General features: G+C 52.8%; 3 protein-coding genes across 5 annotated transcripts; 1 reads left to right on the top strand and 2 right to left on the bottom strand.

Annotated features, from left to right (window-relative positions):
- Positions 1 to 1,653: 1,653 nt before the first annotated feature.
- DHRS1 (dehydrogenase/reductase 1) lies at positions 1,654 to 8,165 on the bottom strand. Of its 2 annotated transcripts, none has more exons than XM_027572778.2 (9): positions 7,771 to 8,165; positions 7,333 to 7,475; positions 5,646 to 5,789; positions 5,413 to 5,492; positions 3,917 to 4,049; positions 3,451 to 3,597; positions 2,842 to 2,911; positions 2,226 to 2,306; positions 1,654 to 2,043 (listed from the first exon to the last, which is right to left on the bottom strand). In XM_027572778.2, the coding sequence occupies exons 2-9, from the start codon at positions 7,468 to 7,470 to the stop codon at positions 1,907 to 1,909; spliced, it is 930 nt and encodes a 309-aa protein (XP_027428579.1). In that variant the 5' UTR covers positions 7,471 to 7,475; positions 7,771 to 8,165; the 3' UTR covers positions 1,654 to 1,906. The 2 variants fall into 2 exon arrangements, with proteins under 2 accessions (XP_027428579.1, XP_027428577.1); XM_027572776.2 differs by having other exon boundaries at positions 7,333 to 7,506; positions 7,771 to 8,164.
- Positions 8,166 to 8,249: 84 nt separating this feature from the next.
- Positions 8,250 to 13,648, top strand: NOP9 (NOP9 nucleolar protein). Of its 2 annotated transcripts, XM_027572599.1 has the most exons (10): positions 8,250 to 8,587; positions 9,011 to 9,466; positions 10,239 to 10,349; positions 10,592 to 10,733; positions 10,820 to 11,012; positions 11,654 to 11,794; positions 12,179 to 12,304; positions 12,461 to 12,697; positions 12,917 to 13,022; positions 13,365 to 13,648. In XM_027572599.1, exons 1-10 carry the CDS (start codon positions 8,341 to 8,343, stop codon positions 13,520 to 13,522), a joined length of 1,917 nt encoding a protein of 638 aa, XP_027428400.1. In that variant the 5' UTR covers positions 8,250 to 8,340; the 3' UTR covers positions 13,523 to 13,648. The 2 variants fall into 2 exon arrangements, with proteins under 2 accessions (XP_027428400.1, XP_027428401.1); XM_027572600.1 differs by lacking the exon at positions 11,654 to 11,794.
- CIDEB (cell death inducing DFFA like effector b) lies at positions 13,647 to 16,421 on the bottom strand. Its single transcript, XM_027572601.1, has 5 exons — positions 16,267 to 16,421; positions 15,818 to 15,962; positions 14,783 to 14,932; positions 14,366 to 14,556; positions 13,647 to 14,200 (listed from the first exon to the last, which is right to left on the bottom strand). The coding sequence occupies exons 1-5, from the start codon at positions 16,305 to 16,307 to the stop codon at positions 14,062 to 14,064; spliced, it is 666 nt and encodes a 221-aa protein (XP_027428402.1). The 5' UTR covers positions 16,308 to 16,421; the 3' UTR covers positions 13,647 to 14,061.
- Between the last annotated feature and the right edge of the window lie 56 nt (positions 16,422 to 16,477).

Here is a 16,477-nt window from a genome sequence, read left to right as displayed (position 1 = left end):
ACGCTTAACCGACTGAGGCACCCAGGCGCCCTCTATTGCTTGCTTTGAAGAGTGACTGACGCTTGTTGGAGGGAAGCTGGGTGGTGTGCCGGAAAGAACACTGCCCCTCTGGTTCCTTGGGATACCAGGACTGAGGTCTCATTCCACGTGCTGTGGACCCTGGGGGCCTCGGTTCACTCACTTCCTCCAGTCAGTAGAAAGTCTCGATGGCTTCTAAGGTCTTCTAGGACTAAAGTGAAAATCCTTGGTGGGCCAGGGCCTGCTTTGTCTTGTGTTCTGCGTTCTCCAAGCCAAGAATGGTGCCTGGTGCAGACCGTGTTCTTAAACACTTGTCGAGAAGGAACTGACAACTTTGACGGCTACATACTGCCTGGGGATTTATACGTGTTACTTCATTTCACCCCCAAAGTGGTGGAGCCAAAATTTGTACGTAGATTTGCCTGACTCTGAAACTCATATTCTTCCCAAGTCCCTTGAGGCCTTTAGGAGGCAACACCATCACGCCAGGATTTCTTCTAATGATGGCTGTGGAGTGGAAGGCTGCAGGTCTAGAGGCCCTTATTGGTACCGTAGCATATAGGCAATGCCTCTGCCTCTCGCCAACCTTAGGAGATAATAGGAACTGCGGGTGGCGAGTGGAAGGGGGTCAGAGGGTGCTGAGGACATCTGATCACTGTGACCATGGGGTGCTTGGCCAAATGGTGGGATTTAGGACATAGTTCCAGTCACGTGCTAAGTCAGCTCTCTCTAAATAAATAAATAAGTAAATAGAAGCCCTGATTAGTAGCCTTTCTTGGTTTCTGTGGCGTGTATACTCTCGCTGAAGCTAACTTCAAGCAGCAAACGTGCAGTCACCACGGACTGGGGAGCTGGAAGAGAAGCATAGAGTCGGCGCTCACCAGCCACCCTCGCACACGGCACTGGAACGGTAAGCGGTGCTGTCCCCGCAAGCCACAGGGAGCTCACAGTTCCTGCACGTGCTATGGCCTCAGCTCTCACTCTGCCTTTTGCAAAGATTAGAAATGGTCTTTGCACCTCTGACTGACAGCAGCCGTCCCGTTACGTTGATGGCCATCTAGGCTGCTGCTGGGGAGGCTCCCTCAGAGGGGCCCTGGGCTCACAGCCCGGGCTGCCTTGCCTCAGGCTGGGACAGCCCCCAGAGTAGGCCAGGCAGCCCGAAAGGGCTCGGGCAGTCAATTCCTCAGGAAGCAATTCAGGTGGTACCGTCCAGCGAGGAAGGAGCCTGCAGCTATTCCTCTGTCTCTCACCTGGATTAGGACAGTACTTTCCTCCCAAATGCCACGAAATCATAAACACCGAGGAATCTGCCCTTGCCGCCCTGAGATCAGGCCCAGCTAGAAGGCAGCAGGCATCCCTGAGGAGGTGGTGGACTGCGGGGGTGGGAAAGTACCGCAAGACAGGGGTGGGCCTGCTTCTGGTCGTGGAGGGACCCTGCCCCTAGTGAGGCGTGGAAACAGGCCTCGTGGCCTGAGATGGGCAGCCCTACAGGGAAGAGCAGGAACACGTCTGGAGGAAAGGGGCTTTGTCCTGGCAAGGGAACTCCTTGGGGACCTAAACATTTTGCATATCTTGGAGTCTTTCTCTCAAGCACTTAATGCTTTGCTGAGCACACAATCAACAGTCAAAACTCGCTGAAAGAGAAATGAGACTTTTATTAGCCCCCAGAGTGTTTTTCAATACTAAGGCAAAAAGTGAAATGTAGGGGCAGGTAAAATTAAGGCATAAAGGAGGATCCGTAAGGGCCCACAGGGCTCACCCAGGACGCACAGTGGAGGCCTTCTCTTCCTCTCAAGGGTATGAGGTAGGCAGGAGAAGCTGCCTTGTTTCAGTGAGACAGGCCTTACTACGTAGCCCGAGGGAGGGCAGAGGCATGACGTCAGGAGGGTTAGAACTTGCTAGCGTAGAGGGTCAAAATCCACTTGGGCATACGGAGGAAGCCAGGCAAGTAGGAGGCCAGCCAGCCCAGGCTAGAACCATGCGAGAGGACCGAGCTCAAAGCCAAGTAGTCTTGGACGGGGCGGCCTGCAGACCACAGGAAGAGGAGGGTTAAGTCTTCATTTCCCACTCCTTAGACACCTCCACCTTGGCTGAAGAGCCTGAGTGGGATGTGAGGGAAGACGGAATGGGGAGAGAGTGTGGGAGGAGGAGTGAGCAGGCAACGGAGGAAGGGAGGTCCAGCTTGGCTGTGCCGCCAGAGCTCTCACCGTCCACATCCTGAAGGTTGTAGCGCCGAGCAAGGTCACAAGATGGCAGCACCCTCCCACTCAGGCTCAGGACATTGGGATCTGTGGGCACAAACGCAGCTGAGAGGCATAGAAGTGACGCGGTGTGACAAGGTTTGGGCCCAGTGGCACAGGGAACCACTGACAGGCTTAGGTGCCCAGAATTATCTGTGTTCCTAGGAAGGTTCTCAGACCTCTGGCTCCCAGCTGCACTTCCTGTAAGCCAGCCCCTAGGCCGCTTTGGGTCTCCAGAAGCCAGAGAAAAGAAGGGTATTTTCCTCAACCATCTCCTGAGCCAGGACTCAGGACTGGATGCCACCACCCTGCAGATTCTCCAGGCCTGCCCGCCCGCTCTCTCTCTCTCTTTCTTCTTTTTTTTTTTTATTTAAGATTTATTTATTTGAGAGAGAGAAAGAGAGAGCACACAGAAGGAGAGGGAGAAGCAGACTCCCCACTGAGCAGGAAGCCCGATGCGGGGCTCGATCCCAGGACCCTGGGATCATGACCTGAGCCGAAGGCAGATGCTTAACTAAATGAGCCACCTGGGCGCCCCATCTCCAGGCCCTTTCTTGTTACCACCTGCCCCCAACCTCTTTACCTGTTGCCAGAGCCACGACACATTTGCCACTCATTTCTGTGGTCTCCGCAGAGGAGAAATTAGATCTCAACTGAAACACAAGGGCAGAGAAGTGAAGGGCTAATCTCCAAGAGAACTGCCCACATTTCTTCCCCACTTTCAGTTCCTATTCCAGGAGAGACAGGCCCTCATCAGTGCACCTGCGGGACTCAGAAGGTGCTGGAGCCACTCTTCCCTACATTCAGGTGAGCCCTGTACTCTGGCACCAGGACCCACTGCCTCTCCTAAGTGGAAACATCTTGGAATGTCAACTATGTCTGGACCTCCCAGGCTAGTTCAGTGCAGGGGTCAAGAACATGGGCTTCGGGGCACGAAGCCTTTCCACTTATGGCATACATGACCTTGAACAAGTTCCTAATGTTTCCAGGTTTTGGTTTTGCCATCTGTACAATGGAGATAATATCTCCCTTACAGCTTAAAAGGGCATAACGTGTGTCCAGTGCTCAGCCCCACGCCCGCCGCAGTAGGCACCGGGGGATTGGCTCTCCGTTGTTGTTACTGTCTTGTCATTGAGGATGGAGAGGCTGAGTTCTCTGCGTCCTCCGCCTCCCTCACCCTCCCCTTGCCCACCTGCTTCAACAGGGGATCGTCAGTATTGTCGTTTTTCACCATGATCTCCTTTATTAGTTCTGTCTGCACCAACCCTGGCCACAGAGACACGTAGCTGACCCCGTGGCGCCGCAGCTCCTGGGCACAGTCCACAGCCAGCCTGTCGCACTGTAGAAGGACAGAAGGCAGGGTGAGAGCCAGGGCACCTGGCCACATTGCCTTCCTCCCCTACCTTCCCTGCTTCTGCTGGGTACACCCAGCCCCCTAACCCTTCCCGGGAACCCTGTCTCAGCTGTCTACCGCCCCAGTGCACTGCCTAGTCTGGCCAGCCAAGGAGAACCCAGGCAGAGGAGCTGTCTATGGAGGGGCAGAGGGGGACGAGTGGGCCGCTCGGCCTTACTACTCTGAGCACTGATCTCTATCTCCTGAGCTCTAGGTACCGTCACTGTCCGATGCCTCTGTTACCCCTGTGCTCTTGGGTCCTCACCGCAGCTTTGCCCACGCCATAGGGGACATTGAAGAAATACTGCAGCCCCCCAAGGGAGGAGATGACCACGATGAGCCCCCGACCAGCTGGAACCATGAGCCGCGCTCCATACACCGAGCACAAGTAGTGGCCTCTAGAGGGTGGGCAAGGAAGGAGAAGGAATAAACGATGTTCGCCGCTGGCCTGGCTGCTGTAGCCCTGGCAGCTTCCTCTGCCCTCCAGTGGCTGGGACCGAAGAGAGAAGGCCACATAGGGGCGGCCGCAGACCTGGGGAATCCAGGCCTAGAGGCCACTTTCTGAGAGGAACACCAGTAAAACGAACTATCAGTGGGTGAGTGTAAAGGAAAAACTCAGTTTTCCACCTTCCTATGTAGGGAAAACCCAGTGCACACATACTCGGTAACCAGAAAAACATTTCATTTGCATGGGAAACAGGACCCTCCAAGTGGAAACAAGGAGAAAGAATTATAGTTTCAAAGGGAAAGCCCAATCTAAGGTAATGCAGAGGAAAGGCACAGTAAATGTATACCTGAATGCGTGTGTGGGGGAGGCTGGGCTTTCAAGAGGCTCACCAAGTGGCCTTTATTTTGGAAAATTCATCAGGGCTCAGGGGCCGAGGTCTGTACCTCTCTGCCTTATAGGCTCATAACCCTGACTCGAAAGAGATGAGAGTGTGGAGGGCCGTTCCCTTTGGAAGACTAAGCATGTGGGCATTGCCAATTACCAGTCTTTGGGCTTTCTTTTCTTGCCTCTTAGCTGACCATCCTGCCCTGTCGTCATCATCTTTCTTCTACCTTGGAAATCACAACTGCATTCTAATCCTGCTTCCTTGGGATTGCCACTAGAAGCTGTGGGTGTTCTCAATTGCTTTAGTCACAGATTTTCAGATAACCTCTTAGTTACTCCCACAGGTGGCTGATCACACCCACAGAGTGCAGTTTCCGAGAGGGCACCATCGTTCCAACAATAAAAAAAAAGGAGACACAACTGGTGTATCATGCTTGGTGAACTCTACATGCTGTGCTTCATCTCACTCCCACGCCAGATGTATGTGTAACTCTGACATGGGGGTGTCCTGGCCTGCGGATCTGGAGTGAGGATATGGAGGCTCAAATGGCAGGTGCTCACTCTCATTGACCTTCTCTTGATCTAAAACAGAAGAATTCCTTCCTCTAACCATCTTTGTCAATGTCAACTATAGGCGGTGTGCCTTACTGAGGAAAGGAGGCTCCCTTCTGGGCCATGCATTTGGATGTGCAGAGTAAGAGGCAGGAGAGAGGACAAGAGCAGGTTCAGACGAAAATTACTGACAGAAACAAGGTAAAACTCAATGTTCCCAGGTACAGATCCCCCTGGATGGAAATTCTCCAGAGGTGTAAGACAAATGGGACAAGAAGAAGAAGAAAGAGATGGGGAGGTCAGAGGGACAAGGAGAGGGCACATGGGGAAAGGTCCAGGCCCACTCAGCCCTTGTGGTGTGCAAAGGGAACACTCACCTGAGTCCAACATTGTTGATATCATCCCAAATGGAGGCAGGGATTTCCCAGAATGCCTTGTTAATGTTCTTCATAATTGCCTGGAAAGCACAGGGACTGTGGTGAGTTGGATGATCTGAAGGCAGGAAGGTATGAGGGGCTGGATAATGAAAGGGACAGTGAGTGGGGATGAGGGCTCCAGGGCCAGAGGGGGAGGTTAGGAATGTGGAACTGGAATCAAGTTTAAAGGGTACCAGGACTCCGGCATAGGCGTTGTTGACCAGCACATCCAGACGCCCCTGCTGTTCCCGATCCACTTGCTCAAACAAGCTTTGCACTTCACTCTCCTGGCTTGAATCACACACCACAGGCACACACTGGCCTCCTCGAGATTGTGCCTGATGAGGGACAGAGGGGATATGAGTTTATAGTTGCACGTGAGTGTGAGACAGGAGGCAACTCTCTTCAACTCCCAGCTTGGGGGGCTGAGAGGGCAAGAGTAGGAATCAAAGCCAGCAGCTAAGGGAAGATGGTGAGCAATACCGCCCTCTGATGTCTGTTTGAGGATCTTCAGGAATGCTAGGTCCTTTCCCTACAGACCCAAAGGACTGGGATTTCAGGTTTAAAATCTACATTTACCGGGTGCCTGAGTGGCTCAGTCGTTAGGCATCTGCCTTCCGCTCGGGTCACGATCCCAGAGTCCTGGGATGGAGCCCCACATCGGGCTCTCTGCTCAGTGGGAAGTCTGTTTCTCCCTCTCCCACTCCCCCCGCTTGTGTTCCCTCTCTCGCTGTCTCTCTCTGTCAAATAAATAAATAAAATCTTTAAAAAAATAAATAAATAAAAATAAAATAAAATCTACATTTACTGAGGCCTACCATGGGCAAGGCATTGTACTCTGCTAGTGGAAGGCAAGGGACAAATAAGGCAGGAGGGCTGCTCCTGAGAAAGGAGTATCTCTCTTTTTCCTCGTCCTTGGTCATTCCCATCTCTCACGCTCTGAGTTCCCCTCTTCACCACTCACGTGTAACCCCTACTCAGTCCCAGCCCTCTGACTGTCACCTCACCAACGCTCCCGCCTGGTAACTGACAAACCAAAACCCTCAGCTATGAACTATTTCTACTTTCTGTTCTATCTCACCCACCATAAATGTGTCCCCATCCTCTAACTTCACAGGAAGAAAAATACCTTATTCAAGACCAATCCTCCTATTCTCCAGATCCATGCTCTGGGTCCTACCCTCTTACCTCCTTGCTTCCTAACTGCTCACCCATGCTCCTAGAGCATTCTGTGTCTGCCTCTGATTTCCTGCTGGACGCTATCTCTTAAAAGCAGAAGTGACATCTTACTGGTCTTGGTTAACCTCCGTGCTTCACACAATTTTTGGCAAACCAAATATTTAACTGAAATCCAGTAGAAAAGTCAACCGTAAGTGTACAGCTCGGTAAAGTCTTGCCTAAAATAGAGGGAAGCACAGGTCCACAACCCTTCAGTTGCAATTCCAAAACCCCTGAAGGTCTCAAACAGAAAGTTTTTTCATAAAACTCAGTGGCAAACTTTGACCTGATCTGAAGTTATTTATGGACTTTATTCTAGTTTGAGTAAATATTTGCATTGTGTTGAGAAATATTATGGCTGGGCGCCTGGGTGGCTCAGTTGGACCAGCCAAAGTTGCCTTTGGCTCAGGTCACGATCCTGGAGTCCCGGGATTGAGTCCCGCATCAGGCTCCCTGCTCAGTAGGGAGTCTGCTTCTCCCTCTGACCCTCCCCCTCTCATGTGCTCTTTCTCTCTCATTCTCTCTCTCAAATAAATAAATAAAATCTTAAAAAAAAAGAAAGAAATATTATGGCTTCAGGTAAGGGATTAGTGGAAGGGGTGGTCAGTGGGAAGGGCTACCTCAGGTGTTTTCTGCCCCTGTGGTTCCAGAGGAAGCACCCACCTCCTCAGCAGTGGCCCGCAGGGTGTCCATATGGCGGCCGGTGATGTAAACTGTGGCACCTGCTTGGCAGAGTTGCAAGGCGATGCCACGGCCAATACCCCTGGAAGCACCAGTCACCACGCACACTTGGCCCTTCATGGGAGCTGCCATGATTCACAAGCAAAAGGGGGAAATCTGTGGAAGCAAAGACTTGCTCTAGGGAAGGCTGCAAACTGTGTATTGTGGAAGGGTGATCGGGATAGCGGTAGGAGAGGGAGCTAAGGTTGGGATCCTTTGAGCAAAGAGAAGTTTCAGAGCGGGACAATAGTGCAGGCTGCAGGGTAAGGCTGTTGGTCCTTTTTGGGGGGCGAACGAGTTGGTCATTGCCCCCTGGCTAGGAGCCATCGAGCGACTATGACCCCAGGGGCTGCGTAGGACTGTCCAGGGCCAGACACCTACCGGGACTCTGAAACAGGGTGACCGGGTGGGGTTCTGGCGCGGTAGCCCCTCACGGCGGGTCCACGCAGGCTGCTGGGCTATCAGGAGCTCTGGCCTCTGGCCTGGCCTTGTCGGGGGTGAGCGCGAGGCCCAGGGACCCTGAGTCCTAAGTAGTGGGAGCTCGCGCCCCTTATCTGCCCGCCACCCGTGCGGTCTTGGAGTCCCGGCGCCGTCTAGCTCGCAAAGTCCTTGGACTTCGAGAGCTTCAATTCCGGCCGCGGGGGCAGGATGGGGTGAGTGCAACCGAGTCAGAGTGGAGGCTGGGGAGCCAGTCTGCGTTCTGGTCCGGGGTCAGCTGGGGGCGTGGAGGAGGCGATCTTCAGCTGGGACAGGGACTAAGGAATGGAGGCGGGGCGACCTGGGAGCAGGTCCGCTGACGCCCGGCTAGGGGCCGTCGCGGAACTATGACGTAATGCTGCGCCCCGAGCGCGCCGGCGTTTACTAGACTCGGTCCGGTCCCCGCATGCGCCTGGCTGCTTGCTCCCCTGTGGCTGGGGAAGCTTTGGCGGACGATCAGGGGCTTTAGCATCCATGGGGCTGGGTCCGCGCTCCCCGCACAAGGCGGGGCGCCGGTTCCCAGCAGGTGGCAAACGAGGGCGCGGGGCCAAGGGGTCGGGGCGCCCCCCACCAGACCGCCGGCGGCCACCCGGCCCGCCTCCGGACCGGAGCTCGGAGCCGGCCCTAGATGCGCACCCTCACCTGAGCCCCGAAGCTCTGGGGTATTTCCGCCGGGCGCTGTCCGCGCTGAAAGAGGCTCCCGAGACCGGAGAAGAACGAGGTGGGGAGCAACCGCAGGATGGGACTAAGAGGGATTCGTTCGAGGACAGGCAGGGAAATTTTCATGGGTCCCCAGGGCGTTGGGACTTAGTCTCGTCTCCCATATCCTCTTTTTTTTTAAGATTTTTTTATTTATTTGAGAGAAAGAATGAGAGAGAGAGAGAGAGAGAGAGAGCACATGACGGGGGAGGGTCAGAGGGAGAAGCAGACTCCCTGCCAAGCAGGGAGCCCGATGCGGGACTCGATCCCAGGACTCCAGGATCATGACCTGAGCCGAAGGCAGCCGCTTAACCAACTGAGCCACCCAGGCGCCCTCCCATATCCTCTTCATCGCTCCCCCATCTCTCCCTCACTCTGTTAACTGATGGAACATAACCTTATTCTCCTCTCAGTCTCTAAAATATTTCTTTTCTTGTCTCTCCAGAACTGATGGTGCACAATGTTTTGAAGGAAGTGGAGGCTCAGGCCCTAGCCTTGGCCACAAACAGGACTGGCAGTGAGATTATGCAGGAACTGTTGGGATTCAGTCCCCTGAAACCGCTGTGTCGAGTCTGGGCTGCTTTGCGCTCCAGCTTGCGCTTTGTGGCCTGTCATCGATGCGGGGTGCATGTCTTGCAAAGTGCTTTGCTGCAGCTGCCTCGATTGCTGGGGAGCCCGGCAGAGAAAGAGGAGGACGTGGAGGAGGAGGAGAATGGCAAGGATGGTCCCTTGGAGACCCTGGAGGAGCTGGTTTTGGGACTAGCCTCTGAGGTGTGTGATGATTTTCTTTTCTACTGTGGAGACACACATGGCAGCTTCGTGGTCAGAACTCTGCTGCAGGTGTTGGGAGGGACTCTTCTGGAGTCTGAGAGAGCCAGGCACCGTGGCTCTCAGTCACCTGGTAAGTACTACAAGATAGGGAAGTGGACCTAGAGGAGAGGAGAGTTTGGGAAGTCCAGAAGGAGAGAGTAAGCAGAAGAGTAATTCCTCATGACTTTGAAGAATTAGCAGAGGAATGAGAACAAGGCTTAACAAACCAAAGATTAGTGCAGAGGCCCAGAGGTGAGGATGTGTCAGTGTGTTTGAGGGACAGCTAGTAGAATGGGGCCAGGGGTACGAGTTGATTCATTTGAGCAATGGATGTCAATTTTTTTTTTAACCACAACTTACAGAATTTTTTTTTTTTTAAACATCACCGAACCTGCCTCTGTATATGTATACAGATATTGGACTCAAAACAGAACTTCGGGAGACAATATTCTTAATATGTGCAGTCTACTTTGATATTTTCTTCTCTGGTGTATTTTATTCTGTTCTATTCCATTGAAAAAGTCCTGGTTAAGATCCACTAGAGTGATTTCATGATGCACTGATAGGCAGTGACCTACATTTTTAAAAACTCTGGGAAATAAGGTTAGAGAGTTTAGATGAGACCTGATTTTGGAACACTTTGAATTCCTGACTGAGAGTTTGACCTGTCTCCTATGGACCACTGGGGAGCTGGTTGAAATTTCTTAGAAAAATTAAAACAGAAACATAGTCTCAGTTCAGTCATCCAGATGAGAAGAGATATTCTGCATCTCCAAGCTGAATCCTTGATCATCTATGGAATCATTCTCTCTCTTGGATGGTAGTTTGTGATCCCAGCACTGCACAAATTTTTGATCTTTCAGACGCACAAAGGGCCCCAGCTCGGGAATGTAAGCCAACTGATTTTGAGGTCCCTGAAACTTTCTTGAATCGCCTTCAGGACCTGAGCTCTTGCTTTCTGAAGGACATTGCCGGTAAGGAGGGTGATAGAAGGAGGGTCTAGGACCATTTTTCTGGAGGTGATTGTCATCATGCAAAGCTCTTACTTAGATCAGTCTTATTCCTCTTCAAATCTGATCTGGTTTGATATTGCAAAGACTCTGTATAGAGCCTTTATGTCCATAGTCCCTGGTACCTTACTGCTTGAGGTTTGAGGTTGTACAGGTTGTCAGGATTTTGGAAGAGCTGCTTTGATTATTTCTGCCCTCTCCCACAGTATTTATCACTGACAAGATCTCCAGCTTCTGCCTTCAAGTGGCCTTACAAATCTTACACCGCAAACTGCCCCAGTTTTGTGCTCATCTCTGCAGTGCTGTGATCAGCTATCTGAGTAGCCGCAACTCCTCAGCAGATGGCAGGTATGGTCAAGCTGTGAATGAAGTGATGTGGGTATTTTAGATGAAGTAGAATAAAGGCTGCCTGATCACATTCTCCTTGTCCCTAGCCCCCTGCTGCTATTTCTGCGGGATCAGACGAGCTCCAGACTCCTGGAGCAGGTCCTGCTGGTGTTGGAGCCCCTGAGGCTCCAGAGCCTCTTTGAGGATCACTTCCAAGGGCAGCTGCAGGCCCTGGCTGCACACCCTATTGCCAACTTCCCTTTGCAGCGTTTACTGGATGCTATTACTACCCCTGAGCTGGTGAGTTGAGAATGGGGCTAGATCTCTTTCTGTACTCTGTTGTTTCTGCTAGTTCTTGTTCATTGGGCCTTATTTTATTGGGTGCCTGCCTCGGTGTCTCTGACAGTGTGCTGGCCATTCCCCTTGAAAGGTTATTCCTGGGGGTTTCTCAGAGCTTAGGACAAAAGTGCCTTCTTTCCAGGAAGGATTTGTGTTAGTTTCTCAGGTGCCTGGCAGGAGACTGGCTTAATCCAGATTTGCAGCTTGAGGTTCCATGGTCCATTCAGACCCTGGGTACTTAGCTACAAATCTGTGTGAGTGCTAGGGCTATTGCCGTAGCTTCTTTTTGCCTTTGCTGCTTAGCCCCAAGGCACGCTTGCCTGTGATCTCATGGGCTGGGAGTTGCGGTAAGAAGGGCGGATTTAATTCTAGTATCCCCTTATTTTGAGAGTGTGGCCATTTAAAGTATCCTGCTCCCCCCGAGTGAGGCGGCACCTCTAAAACTGTCCCCTGGTCCTGGACTTTATGTGGCCAAACCAAAACCCTGATATTGGCAATGCCTATCTAGCGTTTTTAGTTGTTTTCAGTAGGAAGTTTTCTCTGAATAACTTAGTCCACTGTTACAGAATGCCAAAGATTCTTCATTCTGTGTCTCTCCTCAGCTGTCCCCTGTGTTTGAGGAGCTGAGCCCTGCCCTGGAAGCTGTGCTGGCTCAAGGTCACCCAGGGGTGGTCATTGCCCTGGTGGGGGCATGCCGCAGAGTTGGGGCCCACCAAGCCCAGGTCCTGCAGCTGTTGTTGGAGGTGATATTACCCGCCACCCATTTATGCCCTCAGTTCAAATTCTACCAGTTAGGACTTCTCTGATCTTCGGTGATTGTATCTCTGGACTCGAAGAGGTCTCATGCCCGAGGAGTTCACAGATACAGGGAGAAATGAAGCCAAACCCATCTCATAGCCCTGGAATGAAAATTGTCTCCCAGGACTAAGAGAACGGTTTATTTAAGGACTAAATGTTTATTCAACCCCTGTCATGTGTATAGAGGCTGGGGATACAGCAAGGCAGAGGAGATCCTGCCCTTGTGCAGCTTACTCTCTCACGTCTCCTGAATGCTTTCCCTTGTCTAGAGAGTCGGGGTTAGGGATGAGGTAGTTCTCAGATTCATCATGTTTTGTCCTCTCCTGTAGGCATTCCACTGTGCAGAGCCCTCTTCCCGGCAAGTGGCCTGTGTGCCCCTCTTTGCCACTTTGATGGCTTATGAGGTGTACTATGGACTGCTGGAGGAGGAGGGGGCAGTGCCTGCAGAGCACCAGGTGAGGTAGGAGAGGGGCCAAGCCAGTGACTAGTTGGGGGCCAGGGTTTAAAAAGTCCTTCACCCTTGTGGTGAGGGTGGTGAGGTCTCTGGCTTCATCCAGGCAGAGGTGGCAGTTTGGTGGCTGCCTCCTAATGCCCTCTCTCTGTCCTTCCAGGTGGACATGGCCACAGCCAGGGCCCTGGGGGACGTGACAGTCCTGGGGTCTCTCCTGCTCCAGCATCTGTTGCATTTCTCTAGTCCTGGTATTATACTTCAAAGTCTGGGTGCTTTGACGGGACCACAACTTCTGACTCTAGCCCAGAGCCCTGCTGGCTCACACGTGCTCGATGCCATCCTGACCAGCCCCTCCGTGACGCGCAAGCAGCGCCGCCGTGTGCTGAAGACCCTAAAGGTTCTAGTTCCTGCTTTGATGCCCCTACTAACATCCATTTAAGAGAACATGAGCTTGCCCTAGTACTGTCCTTCAGAGTCAAAGAGAGAATATGTAGTTCCCAGAGTCTCTTGACTCCACCTGTAAACTTTGGAAACTTCATTCACTTCACACCTTGCCCTCCCCAGCACACCTTTGTGGACTGCCCTAGGGGGACCTACCTTGCCTGTCTCACTGCAGGGACAATATGTGGCTCTGGCCTGTAGTCGCCATGGCAGCCGTGTACTAGATGCCATCTGGAGTGGAGCAGCCTTGGGGGCCCGGAAGGAAATTGCTGCTGAGCTGGGTGAGTACCGGCACCTCTCTCTGACCTTTCCAAACTTCCCTCACTTCAGATGGCTGGGTGGCTGGAGAGGGGACTTATATTCAGCAGAGACTTCGGTTCTAAAGGATGGTGTTGGCCATGGGTTCTTAGCAATCTGCTCTCCTCCCCTTCTCGTCTGCTGATTATGCAGCCCTGTGCTCCCACCCCTCCCCTAGCTTCTCCTCTTTGGAGAGTGAGGTATTCATGATCCCGAGACCAACCCAGGGCCCAGGGAAAATGGAAGGGCCTTCACTCAGGGGGAGGCCCTTTGAGCATGGTGGGTGACTGCATGATGATACTGAACATGAGTGTTTCCATTTGCAGGGGAGCAGAACCAGGAGCTGATAAGAGACCCTTTTGGCCACCATGTGGCTCGAAACGTGGCCCTGACTACTTTCCTGAAGCGCCGAGAGGCTTGGGAACAGCAGCAGGGGGCAGTGGCCAAGCGGAGGCGGGCTTTGAACTCAATACTTGAAGACTGAAGCCTTTGGATCTGGGACTGGGTGTTGATGGGGGAAGGGTAAAGGGCATACCTGTCCTGTCCCCTTTGTAGTTTAAGTTGGAGTCAGAAGTCTTAATAATAAATATTTTTATATTTTTGTTGGAAATGTTTTTGTTATTTTGGGGAGAAGGGTATAAAGAAATCGAGACAAAGTCAAAGAGGGCTGAATTCAGTGCATTGGGAAGCTTAGGGACTGGAGGAGGTGCAAAGAATCTAGATGTAGCAATGATCAGGGTGGAATTGAGATGCTTGGGGGATGGGCCTGTGGCCTTTCAGGGTAAGTGGGAGGCCGGAAAGATGGCTGGGAAGGGAACAGCATTCTTCAGGAAAGGGTATAGGCTAGACTGGAAGGCCTTATGCTGATGGGGCCTGTAACAGTGGGGTCAGAAGACAGTGGGGAAATCCGGTGAGTCATCTCATCTGCACTGTCCTCCCATCTCCAAAGCCAATGCTGTCACAGTCCTCACAGTATGTCTCTTGGAATGAGTCTAGGGGCAGAAAGCAGCTCAGAGCCCCTTCTCAGTAGGGATGGAGGCGACCCTGCTGCTGCCAGTGCCACTGCTCGGCCCCTTCTACTACATGGCGAAGGCTGGAGGCAATTCCCAGCAGCATATGGCCCAGGCCTTGCAGCAGTGCAGAGGTCCAACGGAGGAGCTCCCTGAAGGGCAGAGACAAGATGGAGTCAGATGGGTGGGGGAACCTGGGAGGAGGCCATCGAGGGGGTTTTCCACAAGGGAGAGCTAATGGGGTAGGTGAGTGCAGAAGGAATTAGGGGGGCTGCAACTGTAGGGGGATGGGGAAACATGACCTGTTGGTCTCTGACCTGAGTACTTTCTTTGGGCCGAGTCCTTGAAAGTCACAACTCATGGAGTAGAGCCCGTAGAACGTGGCTTTGATATTGAGGCTGCCAAAGAGGTCTCGAGGGTTTTGCTTGTATACGTCGAAGGTGATGCGGGCGATGTCCTTGCTGTGCTTGGGCTTCTCCCGGCCCAGGCCATATGACAGCATGCCACTCTGTAGGGCACTTCCATCAGTACAGTGCACCCTCCCACCCTGGCACCCACCACTATTCCCCATCAGCACTAGGTCAGACCCACCCTTCCCCGGACCGTTTGACCCCTCATAAGGTGTCCTTGGCAACTCCTCGCCTCTCCCAGTGTGTCTGCCCCAGGATCATGGTTGGGCTAGAGAAGCTCGAGAGAGACTGGTGGCTGACGACAGCCCCACTGTGGCCTCTCACCCTGCTGGGGCTCCAGTTCTGCCCGCACTCCAGCACCATCAGGCATGTGTCATCCTCCAAAAGCTGGAAGAAGTCCTCACTCTCCACAGCGGTCCCATCCTCCTCCAGCACCAGTGTTAGCATCCCTCTCAGCAGCAGGGCCTCCAGTGCCTGCCCAGCCACAGGAAGCAGGAGGGAGAAGGGGCAGAGCTTAGCCATGCCCCTCCCTCCCCAGCTACCCCACATCCGTTGGTTGGCCCTAGATGCTGGCTGATACCCCAACTCTACTTCCTGGAAAATTGCCATCCCTTCAAATGGCTCCAGCTCTTGGTGTTCTTCAGTTGCTGGGGGACCCTCACTAAGGGCTGACTTCCTATTTGCTCCTATGTCATTGTCCACATCACTGTCTTCTCCCCTGTACCCCTTCGAGCCATTCCTATTGGCTTGGAATTGAAAAGCTTGCTTGCTTCTGTTGAGGTCCATCCTTCGGTCTTATCTCCAGTGTCCTACCTCACTGTCCTCACCCTCAGAGAGCCCTCCAGAACTGTTTTCAGTAATAATGACCCTTAACATTTTTGAGTCTTCATTAGTGTCAGGCATCTATCTATGGAGTACTTTACATACATTGTCCTCCCTGACTCCTTCCAACAACTCTAGGAGGAAGGTGTGTCATTATTCCCTTTCTGTAGATGAAGAAACTGAAGTTTTGATAGACTGAACAACATCCTACAGTTTGACACTAGCAAACCAGCAAGTCCTGATAGAATCAGGCCTTGAACTTGATTTGTCATACAAATCGACACTCCATACTGACTTCTGAATGCCATCCCTCCAACCCTCCCTATCCACTCCTTCCTCTACGCCCTGGAAAAGAAATGAACTGACCTAAATACAGCATTGGTCATTGGGCTGACCGCGCCTCCCCCCCCTTTTAGCCCTTAGAGGGAGGGGCAGCCATGTAACTAACCTCAGCCTTTCTGTTCACTCCAAGTTCTCACTCTTCTCTAGCACCCTGGCTGCCCCTGCAATAGGAACTTAGGGATTTGGCTCACTTACCTTGTCTAGCAGTTCCTGGCGGGTGGCAGCTGTCAGACCTTTCCGGGTGCTCCGCTTGTGATCACAGACTCGGAAAGGTCGCTGGGGTGGTGGAGCTGAAGTCCAGACTTTCCGGCCAATCTCAGAGCTCATACTGGATACTGACCTGGTAGTTGGCAAGAAAGGTCAAGAACTGAGGAGTTTGGCGACTGCAGGGGGGATGACTGGGGGTGGGGTGCTTGGAGAGTTAGGGAGGGATCTAGGTTTGGAGATCAGAGTAGCCTAGGGAGAGAGGGAGAGAGGAGGGGTGGTCAGTGGTGGTTCCATAGCTGGACAAGCCCACTGCGGAAAGTGGGGGCGGGGAAGGGAAGGGGTATGTGAGTCTCTGAGTCTCCCAGGGGGCTGAGTGGAATTTTGTTGCCATGCACTATCCTCAGAGTTGGGGGGTAGAGAGGAGGGTTAGAAATCACCTGAGCAGACCACTGGGGTTTAGGGATGAGAGGTACTCCATGGTGGAGGGAAGGAGCAGGAGAGTTGCCTGTCCCAGTGAGTTCTAGGCTGGGTGGTTCTCCGCTGTGCTGGGGCTGAAGTGGTGGTGTTTTCTGTTACAGAGCTAGGATCTCAGCCCCAGTGAGGTGGGGGATGAGTCACCCCGGACTCTGGCCCCCCCTGCCAGGCCAG

Source organism: Zalophus californianus, chromosome 6, assembly GCF_009762305.2.
Source record: "Zalophus californianus isolate mZalCal1 chromosome 6, mZalCal1.pri.v2, whole genome shotgun sequence".
Taxonomy (NCBI): domain Eukaryota; kingdom Metazoa; phylum Chordata; class Mammalia; order Carnivora; family Otariidae; genus Zalophus; species Zalophus californianus.
Note: the sequence above shows the minus strand (reverse complement) of the source record. Positions and strands in the feature narration are given on the sequence as shown.

Coding starts and splice junctions, on each gene's coding strand:
- DHRS1 (XM_027572776.2), bottom strand. CDS start 7,482: ATGGCAGCTCCCATGAAGGGCCAAGTGTGCGTGGTGACTGGTGCTTCC. Junction 4,050..5,412: donor ATCAACAATGTTGGACTCAG/GTGAGTGTTCCC, acceptor CCCACCCTCTAG/AGGCCACTACTTGTGCTCGG. Junction 2,044..2,225: donor CAACCTTCAGGATGTGGACG/GTGAGAGCTCTG, acceptor TGTGGTCTGCAG/GCCGCCCCGTCCAAGACTAC.
- NOP9 (XM_027572599.1), top strand. CDS start 8,341: ATGGGGCTGGGTCCGCGCTCCCCGCACAAGGCGGGGCGCCGGTTCCCA. Junction 10,734..10,819: donor AACTCCTCAGCAGATGGCAG/GTATGGTCAAGC, acceptor CCTTGTCCCTAG/CCCCCTGCTGCTATTTCTGC. Junction 11,795..12,178: donor TCCTGCAGCTGTTGTTGGAG/GTGATATTACCC, acceptor CCTCTCCTGTAG/GCATTCCACTGTGCAGAGCC.
- CIDEB (XM_027572601.1), bottom strand. CDS start 16,307: ATGGAGTACCTCTCATCCCTAAACCCCAGTGGTCTGCTCAG. Junction 15,963..16,266: donor AACCCCAGTGGTCTGCTCAG/GTGATTTCTAAC, acceptor GCCAACTACCAG/GTCAGTATCCAGTATGAGCT. Junction 14,201..14,365: donor GGCCCAAAGAAAGTACTCAG/GTCAGAGACCAA, acceptor TCTGCCCTTCAG/GGAGCTCCTCCGTTGGACCT.